At 49.7% G+C, this 11,941-nt stretch overlaps 1 protein-coding gene across 1 annotated transcript; it reads left to right on the top strand.

The window, feature by feature from the left end:
* The first annotated feature begins 6,077 nt into the window (after nt 1-6,077).
* Nucleotides 6,078-10,826, top strand: SIX1 (SIX homeobox 1). Its single transcript, XM_049899325.1, has 2 exons — nt 6,078-6,910; nt 8,939-10,826. Exons 1-2 carry the CDS (start codon nt 6,351-6,353, stop codon nt 9,231-9,233), a joined length of 855 nt encoding a protein of 284 aa, XP_049755282.1. The 5' UTR covers nt 6,078-6,350; the 3' UTR covers nt 9,234-10,826.
* Nucleotides 10,827-11,941: the final 1,115 nt, after the last annotated feature.

Here is an 11,941-nt window from a genome sequence, read left to right as displayed (position 1 = left end):
GGCAGACGCAGCAGGGTGTGGACCTGCGAGAACGGAGAGGGGGATGGGGGGAGAGAATCTGCTCTAAGAGGCTTCTTCTCGGTCCGCCAGGGTGAGTTTGGGTCTGGAAAATGGGGAAAAAGGAAAAGAAAGAGTAGCGAGAGGCGTTCTGGTTCTGGATTCCCGAGTGGAGACGCCTGCACACCCCAGTGGCCCAGCCCTCAGTGGCAGCCACGCTGTGCGCGAGTCTCTTTTTTCCTTCTGCTCAAACCAGCCCCCACATCTTGAAGTAATCAGCAGCCGAGAAGGGACTCGTCCCCCTGGCATCTCAGGTTAAAGAAGGAGGTCCAGGAAAATGTGGTAGAGCCATTACAAGAAACCCGAGCCGCAGTCATCAGGGACTCCAATTGCCATCGCATTAGGATTGATTAGAGACCAGCAGTACCGTAATGACCCGGAAAGAGGGGCAGCCGGGGATTATTAATATCAGAATGTGGGGGGTGGGGTGGGGTGGGGAGGGAAGAGTAGAGTGGGGAGGGAGAAGTTTTAAGTTACTAGGATTTCTGTATAAGTGCAGGCTTACCTGAAAGAAACCGGATAGTCAGTGAATCACGAAAACAATAAATCTAATTGCCTCTAAAATTTCATGAAGCCTGATTTTTTTTTTGAGGGAGGAGGAAAAAAATATCGTGAAAAGCAGACCAACATTTTTATAAACATAAAGAATCCAAGTGAGGAGATGAGGCGGGGTGCTTAATGGTCGTTCTCTTTACCACTGGGCCTCTAAAAACATATTTTGGACACAGACCATCAGGATTTTTCTCTCGTGGGGGGGGGGAGTGCATTTTTTAGTCACTTCAGGCGCTCATTCCGGGGCTACTGGTCAATGGTGTGGACATTTTTGCAGCGTCTGCAAAGGAGTGATAAACCAGATTTTAATTGAAGCAGTGATACCGGGGTAGTAGTTTTTTATTTTGCTTTGAGACATGAATGATCAGGATCCCAGAGAGATGTGAAGAAGAGAATGGTTCGTCTCCTTCCTCGGACTATGAGCCAAAACAAATCAGCCCCTGATGGTCTGGGTTGAAATGCAGCTCACTGGATAATTAACTCCATCTTTCCAGTCCACCCTAACTGTTTATTTAGTGTCACCCTGCATTACCATCACTAGCACTTTCCTCTGAACAGGAGGAGCTGCAGGCTTTCACCTCCCAAAAGGAAATTCTTCTTAGCTTAGACAGATGCAGTATTCAGGATGTACATTAGTTTAGGGGGAGAAAAAAAGTTGATTGAAAATCCAATGGAAGATAAGGACTCTTTGGAGAGTTTCCTTTTGTAAACTTGCCTGCAGGAGACATAAAAAAGGAGTGAGGGGGGGCAAGAGTGTCTTAAAGTCTTAAGAACTGATTCTTGTAATCACCTCACCTCCACTTTCCAGAAAGGTACTTGGCATTTGATGTCGAGTGGGGTCTCTTGACACTAACCTGGTGGTTGGCGAGTGCTTGGCTAAGAACCTTCTCAGAACACAGCTAAACTCGGCCTTTCTTTTCCAGGTGACCTACCCACCTTCTCCTGCCCTCCCTGCGGGCGCCCCCACCCCTTGCCGGCGCCTCCACTCAGCTCGGCGAGTCCCCACCGACTGGGCCCGGCTCCCCTGCCTGGACTTCAGAGTCTACTAACTCCGCGCGGCCTCGGTGCGCAACATCAGCACCATCTGTCCGCGAACTCTCACAGCGCCTGGACTAAGGCAAAAAGGCAAAACTATACAGGCGCCGAGAGCTGTGGGGAGCGGAGGGGAACTGCAGGAGGCGGGGTGGGGTGTTGGTGGATAGAGAGATGGAGAGAGATGAGGACACAGAAAGATTCACACGGAATGGGATTCTTTTTCAGATTTAGAGAGAAAATGAAATAGAAAGATACACAGAGAGAGAGAGAGAGAGACGGTCAGGGAGAGACCAGACGTGTGGATACACTGAGAGGGAAAGGGAAGACCACCCCTCCAAACACACACACCCTAACGCTACTCCCAGTCTGAACTCCCTCTCGGCGGTGTCTCTCAGTTCAGTCCGTCTCTCCTCAGAGTCTCTCAGTCCCCTTTCCCTGCCCTCTGAAACACTGGGGAGAAGGTATTTTCGGGAGCCACGCGGGGCCCCAGGGACTTTAGCTGCGGGCCCTTCGCGCTGCCCTCTGTTTATCCAGGTGTGGGCGGAGGGTGGGGATGGCGGTCCCGCGGTGCCCTGAGCCAGCGCCTGGTTTTCGCACCAAGGAAGCAGGAGGCTCGGCTTGCGCGCTTCCCGCTTCCAGGAGAAAACTCCCTCTCCATACATAAATATATTAGAGGAACAGACAAATCCTCATTGTTCAGAAATAAGCCGAGGAGGCAGTGCGGCTCCCCTCCGCCAGGCACTGAGGCAGGGAAGGAGGGGAGAGGGAGGCGGGGGCCGCGCGGATCCGGTGTCACGTTGCAGATTCTCACTAAAGATAAGGAAACGTGATCTATTTTTCAGAACAGCAAGTGGATGGGAAAGAACCTTCACAACACAAAACTCATTTACTAATGGACTGGTTTTGGGTTTCTTTTCTCTGAGTCCGCAAATCGCCCTGCCCGGGCCCTTGGCCTATTCAGACCTCGCAGGGAGCTGTATACCCCAGGAGACAGGTGGGCGGCTACTCCGCCGTTGCCCGGCCGTCGAAACTCGGGATCCCAAGGGTCTTGGGCCTCCAGAGTTTCCAACTAAGCAGAGGGGGAAAAAAAGAATGCCTTCTCTTCGGCCCGGTTTTGGGGAGTCCTAGCACTTCCCCCGAGCAACGACCCTATAATTTGTTGAAACTCCTCCCGACGCCTTTCCCTTCCAAATAATCTGCAGGCAGAGTAGGATCCCCGCTGTCGTTCTTGATGGCAAAGGAACTCCAAGAAAGTAGGCTCTCGCTGCAAAGTATCTTGCTCCAAGTCGGGAGGGAATCAAATGGGTCCCAGCTAGACGTTTTGAACCAAGGCCCTACGTCAACCCAGCGGAGAAGCGTTAGCAATTGCTCGCGCTTCTGCCAATCGTGCTTTCTCGTTGACTTTCCCATTGACCGCTTGTTTGCATCTGGGCGGCTCCCTGAACAGAGGAGCCGAAAGCCGGCGGCGGGAGCTGGTCACCAGCCACAGTACCCCTAGAGCCAGGATGCGCCGAGGGCAGCAGCCGGCGGACGAGAGTGGCTTGTTCGCTTTAAATCTCCGACGCATCTCTGTTTTTCGCATTGACAGCAAAGGTTTTGTTACCAGAACAACTCCAACCTTTTTGTGCGCGATTTAAAATGGATCATTTGGTTTATGTGGTTTGTAAATTCATGTCATTTTACCTCTTTTAGTGGTTTCCGGTGAAAGGTTCCATTTTGGGAAACCTTATATATCTGAGCCAATAATTAACATTTATAACAATTGGTTCCTCTAACCCAGGGATCGAAATAGCAGGTAGACTCCTTGGTATAAAGCGCAGAGCACTTTTCCTTTCTCGTTACCCAATCTTTTGGGTTAAACGAGAGGAGAAATGCTGGCTGGCGGGCCCGGCAGGGCCTCAGAGGGCAGAGCACCACTTATCAACCCTGGTGCCCGGAATCCACACAGTCGTCTTCCCAATTGTTGCCAACGTCTAGTACGTTCTAGGTCTTTGAAGAGAGATGAAAAGAAGTGGGGAGAGAGGTCTGGAGGAAGCCAAGGGGGTGGGTGGGGGTGGGAAAGGTGGTCGTATTGGTGTCTAATTGCCATCTCTCTGCTTTCTGTCATCCCCTGAAAATTTATACCTGCCCGTATTTGTCCAAGTTATGCCTCATTTCCTTATACGAATTTGTTAATTACAAAGCACACTCCATACTCAATGTATCGTTTGTCTTTTAAGAGAGGTGGTTGTAGTTACAGTCTTGCCTCCCATCTCCCTGCACTGTAATTCTGCGCACTTGCTCCAGACTTTAGGGTATTAACTGATTTTTAGAGCCGAGTTTAAGCCTCCGTTCCGGTCCTCACACAGCTGCCTTGTCAATAAGGATCTGTTCCAAGCAGAGACATTCCTGCTGGCAGGACACTGCAGCTTCTAAAGACTTCATCTGAAACATCATAAGCACAAAAATAAGTCAGCTAGGGAAAATTACCAGACACATGGGCTTGGGCACAGCCGTGCCAGGCTTCCAGTTTAGAAAGTAAGTCATTAGGCACACCATGTAGCAGGGGCTCTTTAAAATAATATGCATCCAATAAAAAAAAAAAAAGGCTAAATTTACTGAAATATCAGCATCTGCTTCCGAGGTCTAATTGCAAGGGATACACAGAGTTTCAAGGATGCAAAAGGCATTGTGAGAGAGGTTAGCCTATAAACAGCATTGGATCTACTTGGAATCTCCCAAGAGGCAGCCCAGAGGTGGGAACTCTCCATGAGTTTAAAATGCAGGTTGCAGGGTGCACTGGATGGGGTACATTATTTTGGAACCATATAAATAATACAAGGAGAAACCCACACAAGTGCTTCCTTTTCTCCCACTTACATCTCAATATGCAAATGTTCTGTTGTGCTGGGATCTTGGCTGATGGAATCAAAACATGTTTTAAAAAGACAAGTGAGTTTAAAGAGCCTAGAGTTTGTTCTTTGCACTTGCTAAGAGGAACATTTAAATCAAAAGCATTTTTGAAGTGTACTTTAAAATTCTGTTTTGAACTTATCTAATCAGAGATAAGTATAGTCATAAAGTCACTCTCCTTCCACCATTCGGCTCCCCGTATCTCCAGGCATTGTTCTTATCTCCTGCCAGTCTCGGCTACTGACAATAGATTATCTTTGTTTAGAGAGGCTAATTGTTTTCAAAATCTTTTTAATAATTGCTTTGGAACAAGGTGTGCAAATGAGGCTTAAGATAATTACAGCTTCATTTGTTTGTGTAGTTTTACTGAGCATTCCCCACACATACACAAAATAGCAGATGATGGGACTTAAATTGCAGAACATCTCTCATTCCCTGACAGTAAAATAGGCCAGTATTTGCAATCTACACACACACACACACACACACACACATACCCCTCTTTATTTAATCTTCTTGGAGCCACTGTCGTCCTCGCATTGAGGGCAGTGTCCCTCTCAGAGCAGGGCAAGGATTATGTTACAACAGGACGGTTATTGGAGCTGAGCACAGTTTTATTTAATTTACACCCCACCCAGCGCCTTTCCTACGAAGTTCCCAAAGAATTTTTGCTAATAGCTAGTAAAGCTTCTCAGCATTCCTCAGTGGGAGAGGTGGCATTAGAAAATGTAACTGCGCAGAGGTGGAACTGAGTCTAGAAACCTATGGGCTTAAACCATAGAAGGTTAAGATACCAAATCACAAATGAACCTTCGAAGCCTATCTACTCAGCAACTCTGCTCTAAACGACTCTTGTCTTGGTCCCGAGTTGTCGCAACCCTTACAGAACCAGGGAAGCTCTGTCCAGCTGGGAGTACCTGAGCTCTTTGGAGGGCAGTGAGGCCAAGGCGGCGGGAGAGGAGGAAATTAGTTTTGGCTCCCGCAGCTGAAGCGAGCCCGGAGAGGAGCCGCTCTTTTGGCGACTGCAGCCCGGAGCCCTGGCCTGCTCTTGTATTATTTATTGCATTCCATAAGCTATTCATCAATCCATTATTTATTCATTCCAACATTAAGGTAATTAAATATGAGCTCACCGGGAAAGGGCAAGTCTGCAAGGGACAGGGGTACGGAAAGGAGGGGAATTAGAAAGTCTGGAGTCATTGATTTGTGCAGAGATGTGAGCGGCTCCCCTTAGGTGACACTGGACAGGGGGCTCAAGTTGCAGGGTCCTGACGCGCTCACCCACCCTCATCCCCAGCAGCGCGCTCTCTCCCCCCACCTCTCTTCCCATCTCTCTGGGTCCTTCTCCCACGATCCACACTCCCCCCCCCCCAACCCAGCTTTGCAGCCTCGCCCACCCGGCGCTGGGCGGTGCGGCCTCGAGGCCCAGCCAGGCGACGCGCGGGCTGGCCAGCTCCGGATAGGCGCCGCCCGCAGCCAATCAGCTTGCCAGGGACGCTGCGCGCTTTAAGGCCGCTGCGGCTAGAACAGAAACCAAGTCCCCCGGCAACGAGCAGCATCCACCCGGCAAGAGGCCGGAGCCAGCGAGGCCGAAAGGCTGGAAAGTGTGCCGGCGGCTCCGTGCGCAGCGAGCCCACCTCTCCTTCTTGCCCGCCCACCGCCAACTGCAAACTCCGCTCGTTTCTTCGCCGCCGCCGAGCCCAGGGAGGGGGTTAGGAGCCGCCCCCCTCCCAGCCGCCGCTGCCGCCCCCTGCTTTTCCGGCTCTGCTCCCCGCAGCGTGCGCCCAGACCGTGCGCCTCGACAGACCCCAACCATGTCGATGCTACCTTCGTTCGGCTTTACTCAGGAGCAAGTGGCGTGCGTGTGCGAGGTGCTACAGCAAGGCGGGAACCTGGAACGCCTGGGCAGGTTCCTGTGGTCGCTGCCCGCCTGCGACCACCTGCACAAGAACGAAAGCGTGCTTAAGGCCAAGGCTGTGGTCGCCTTCCACCGCGGCAACTTCCGTGAGCTCTACAAGATCCTGGAGAGCCACCAGTTTTCGCCTCACAATCATCCCAAGCTGCAGCAGCTGTGGCTGAAGGCGCACTACGTGGAGGCCGAGAAGCTACGCGGCCGGCCTCTGGGTGCTGTGGGCAAGTATCGGGTGCGCCGAAAATTCCCGCTGCCGCGCACCATCTGGGACGGCGAGGAGACGAGCTACTGCTTCAAGGAGAAGTCGCGGGGCGTGCTGCGGGAGTGGTATGCTCACAACCCCTACCCCTCGCCGCGTGAGAAGCGGGAGCTGGCCGAGGCCACCGGCCTCACCACCACCCAGGTCAGCAACTGGTTTAAGAACCGGAGGCAAAGAGACCGGGCCGCCGAGGCCAAGGAAAGGTATGCGGCGTGCTTCCTACGGCTCGGGCCACCCCGGGAAGCCTTCCTGTCCCCTCTACCCCTTCCTGCTCCGGCAGGCACCCGCCCGGGCTCCTTACTCACGAGCCGAAGGCGGTCGGCGAGGCCGAGCTCAGGCCTCCGCGGCGCTGCAGGAAAAGTTCACGGACTCTGAGACCGCCTACCAAAGATGGGGACTCGTTTGGTTTGAGCGCCTGTGCGTGGGTTTCTTGGTGTGTGAGCGTCGGGAAATATTGGCTCTAGATTTGTTTTTCCTGTCTCCTCGGCTGGCTGGGTTGAGAAGGGAATTGGAGAGTTTCTAAATCAATGAGAAGGGAAGTGTTGATTGGTATTGCAAGGAAAGGGGTTCGGTGGGGGCTAAGGGTCACGCACCTCCACTATTGCTAAGGGGTGGAGCTGGCCAAAGACGCCTGCTCTGTCCTCAGCCCCCGCCCCTGAGATCGCCTACCAAAGACGATCCTGGTCAATTTGAGCAGGAGGTTGTCTGCTTCGTTGCGCACTAGCTGGTCTGAGGATTTGAAAAGAAATACACAGAAAAGAGAGCTTTGGGGAGGAGTTGGTGCTGCATCTACTCCCCGGCTCCCCAAGCCCAGGAAGGATGGCTCCTCGCTGAGCTGCCTCTCGCGTGCTAGGGCGCCGCGGCCGGTCAAGTAGTCGGTTGTTCTGGCTGTCCACGCCGCGGCCCCTGGAGAGGAAGGGGTCTCCCCTAGCAGACTTCTCTCTCCGGGGAGCTCAGAAGGCAATGTTTTTTAAACCTGTCTTTACCTCTTCCTCTCCCGTGCTAACACGCCCCTGCCACCTGGCCCGTTTCTATGGTTCGCAGTAGAGTTTCCGACTGAGATTCGGAATAGCTTGAGGGCGGCGTCGGGAGCGCGTTCCCGGAACCCGAGTTTTGAAGAAACCCGAGCGCCGGAGACGGCTGGGTTTCCTTTGTTCGTTTCTGAGCCTTGGGCCAGAGGGTCGCGCCCCCGTGTTCCCCTCTGGGTGGAAAAGCAGAGTCTGGATAAATTCAGCTGAAACAGGCTCACTGGGAGAGAGACTGTAAGGAAAAGGGAGTGAGAAAGGGGGAGACAGGCGGGCGCTGGGGGTAGGGAACCGACGAGCACTGTGAAGGCGGAAGCAGCAAAGGCAGCCAAAGCCTGAAGGTAACCAGAACCGAGTGTCCGGACAGAAGCCCTGGCGTCCCGCACGGGTTCGGAGGCTGTTTGGAGCCTCGAAGTTTCCCCTGCAAAGAAAGAGGTGCGCAGGTGTGGATGTCGGTGGAGAGTTTTGAGAGAGGGCCGTAGGGGGCTAGAATTGAGTGATTAACACAGGGAGACGGACAGTACAGTTCCAGTTAGACTTTAGTTACAAAACGGCAGTCCTATAAGCCAGGCCCGAGGGCCCAGTCTCTGATGAAATCAGAGAGACTGGCTTTGCTCCCTGTGTTTACTCAGGTCACTGGGCCGCTCTGGGCACCACTTCCCATGACCCGTCCTGGATCTCTGAAACCACAACCTCCGGGCAGGGGCAGGGAAGCTCGACTTTAGTTGTTTCCTCAGTTGGGAACAGGGCAATTGATTTGACTCACCCCAAACATTTGTGCACTGGGCCCTTCGTTTGTTCCCTGATCATTTTCTTCATCACCAACAATCATTTGTTGGGAAGATTTTTGAGCTTAGTTATTTCTCAACATGATGCTACTTGGTAGGTATGTTCAATGACTGCTTCAATGAAATTAAAAAAATAATTTTTGTTTGTTTCACATAAGCACTGCTGAGCTGGGTTTCTGAAATCTGGAAGGGCAGGCGCTCTCCATAGCTGGCCATTTCTCCAGTCTCCTCTGCCTCCTCACCTCCCTCATGACCCTTGGGGATGGGCGGGAGGGCACAGCTCCTCCATTTGGGTCGGTGACAGATTGCACAATGGCCCTTTCCTCCTTCCAGCTCCCCTCCCTCCCTCCATCTCATTCTTTTCTTCACCTTTTTTTTTTTTTTTTTTAACCATATGGTGTTGTCCTCTATTTCCTAGGGAGAACACTGAAAACAACAACTCCTCCTCCAACAAGCAGAATCAACTCTCCCCTCTGGAAGGGGGCAAGCCGCTCATGTCCAGCTCAGAAGAGGAATTCTCACCTCCCCAAAGTCCAGACCAGAACTCGGTCCTTCTGCTGCAGGGCAATATGGGCCACGCTAGGAGCTCAAACTATTCTCTCCCTGGCTTAACGGCCTCGCAGCCTGGTCACAGCTTGCAGGCCCACCAGCACCAGCTCCAGGACTCCCTGCTTGGCCCACTCACCTCCAGTCTGGTGGACTTGGGATCCTAAGTGGGGAGGGACTGGGGCCTCCAAGGGATGGCTGGAGCAGCAACCAACTGCAGCAACTAGGGACACTTGTAAATAGAAATCAGGAACATTTTTGCAGCTTGTTTCTGGGGTTCTTTGCGCATAAAGGAATGATGGACTTTCACAAACACCTTTTTAAAAATCAAAACCAACAGCAATCTCAAGCTTAATCACCCTCACCCTCTTCTCTCTGACTTTTTTCCACTTTTGCATTTCCTCTCCCAGTGCAAAGATTGGGGGGAGGGTGGGAGAAAAAAACCCAAACAAACAAAAGCACCCAGTCACCCCGTCCTCATTCTGGGCAACCAATGTGCCTGCTTTGGTAACTTTCCTTTTTTTTTAATGAATGGGAATTACAAATCAACTGAATTTCAATTCTTTTTAATTTATTTGTGGAGAAATGTTTTGGGAAGAGGAAAAGGAAATTTCAAAGAGAGAGAGAAATCAAAATAGTGAAAATAAGAGCCTCCAGCCTGGGAGGAGCTGGTTGCTTCCTTAAGGTGAATAGGAAAACCATGATCTTATAACTCTTTTGGATGGGGAAAAATTAAGTTTACATTTTTCATATTTAGTGTTAAACAATTTTATGTAGGTTAAAATGAAAGTACAGTATTAGGGGGGAAAAAAAAAAAAAAACCAAGTGCCTAAATGTCTTAATGCTCTCTATGTGAGGCAGTTAGGAATAGAAGTGACCATTAGTAACACAACTATTTTTGTCAGATTTAGTGGATTTTTTTGGTTGTTTGTTTTCTTGGGTTTTTTTTTTTTTAATGGTGGACTTTTAATATGCATCAATGTGAAAAAACACTTTCCTGAATGCCATTACTTCTCATGCTCTGAAATCTTTCATATCTGTAGGTTACCTCCTTCTGTTAAGGGTTTTTCCTGTTCCTAGTTTCTAGCTTGCAAAAATATGCCAACAAATTTTGGCAACCTAGTATTTGTTACCAAAACAGCATGTGTTTTCAGGTTTCTTTTCTATTGTACCTAAACCAGCCTAAATTAAAACTTAGTAGAACACCGGGAGTACGATTCTGTCTCTGAAAGGTGAGTTGTGGGTTGCTGTCACTGGGCCCTATTTTTTTTTTTTTTTAAGTAGTAGTTTCTTTCTTACTTAATGGTGGTTATGAATTGCAGGGTACTTTGAAGGCCATCACCTGAACCAAGAATAGTGACTTGGTTAATATATGACAGAAAAAGAGTGAATTTAGCTTTGAAGTATTTATTTATTTTTTTTATATTTAGATATGCAGTATTGTTTACCACTAGCTCTTCTCCACAGCATTCATATGTTAACTCAGCTCTTTTGTGTTAACAAGTTTATGACAAGACTGTGAAAGTAAAATAATTTATCAACTTAAGGGAAAAAAAAGGAACTCAGAACAAGGATAGCAACATTGTGGATTAATTTGTACAAATAATAAAAAGCAGACCAACAGGACAGGAGCTCTTTTGCCCTGCTGCCGGATAGTGTCCAGAAAAACTCCAGTAATCATGTAGGTTCCATAGATGTATCTTCTGTATTCAGCTTTTAAAACTAGTCAAACAAATGGCATTATTTATTAAAATTCTCCTCAGGATAACAGGATTGGCTTGCTTGTGCTTTGTAAAAATATTGTTCCCCAGGGAGAGTCTATTTATTTTCTGACATGACAGTTTTGTAATTTTGATTTTTTTCTCATCCGTAAGTGTCACCATTAATATATTCATTTCTTTCTTACTCTTTCCCATCTTTTCTGTACTGGGCTAGGTGTTTGTGGGGGGAATTAAGGCCTTATTATGAGCAGTTTTAAAAAGAAACTGTCAAATGGCTTTGAATTCAAGGGAGAAAAGGCATCAGTCACTGTACTTAACTGTAGTCACTTTTACTTATAAAGTCCTTTTTTCCCCTCAGTGATGGACAGATGTGCACACAGCCGCTCAGAGACCATCATTTGGGTAGGGAGCCCAGGGTCCCAATCTCCCTTGTTAGTGTTTTGGATCATTAAGTCGGTGTTTATTTAAGCCACTAGGGTGTTTATTCTCTACGTCTTGGGCCACGGAGAAATGCCACCCTCTGCAGGAGGGGCTCTCACAGGGGATCTCCACACATTCTTCACATTCACTCCCCAAAACAAACACCCCGCTCTAAGATAGCTTTCATTGACCCTGACAGGCTTCAAAGGATGCCGCGGAAATCTCCCTGGAAAATAAGGAAGGGCCAATTACTTTAATTTCTTACATGCCCTCTCTTCCTACCCCGGTGACTGCCCCCCACTCTTCCAGCTTGCATGCTATAATTTTAGACTGGTGAATTTTGTTTCCCAGGGTGCCCTGGCCCACTTCCTCCTCCCTCGATTGGTGAATCTTGGAAATGTCTGCGAATCTGGCGAGGAGCAGAGCGGGCCAGTCCTGTAAAAGCCCCCGTGATTATTGCTTGTAAACTCGTTAAAAGGACAATTTTCTGTCACAGCCATAAACTCTTTGTAAAATCCCTGGCACCCGATCCAGAACGCACATATTCCAGATGTGTTTCACAAGAAATTGCACAATATGCCTTCCTCCGCCATCCTCGGCTCAGCCTGGCTATATGCCTTCCTCCGCGATCCTCGGCTCAGCCTGGCTAAACGAGAGACAAGAAGGAGGAAGTGAGAAAGCTGGAGATTGTTTTGGGTGTTCTTGGCAATCTTTTTCGAGCAATCATTAGAGGG

The sequence above is a fragment of the Elephas maximus genome, chromosome 10 (assembly GCF_024166365.1).
Source record: "Elephas maximus indicus isolate mEleMax1 chromosome 10, mEleMax1 primary haplotype, whole genome shotgun sequence".
Taxonomy (NCBI): Eukaryota; Metazoa; Chordata; class Mammalia; order Proboscidea; family Elephantidae; genus Elephas; species Elephas maximus.
Note: the sequence above shows the minus strand (reverse complement) of the source record. Positions and strands in the feature narration are given on the sequence as shown.

Excerpts from the sequence above, each read along its gene's own strand:
- SIX1 (XM_049899325.1), top strand. The coding sequence starts at position 6,351 with ATGTCGATGCTACCTTCGTTCGGCTTTACTCAGGAGCAAGTGGCGTGC. Across the intron at positions 6,911-8,938 it reads GCCGCCGAGGCCAAGGAAAG|GGAGAACACTGAAAACAACA; the intron begins GTATGCGGCGTG and ends TCTATTTCCTAG.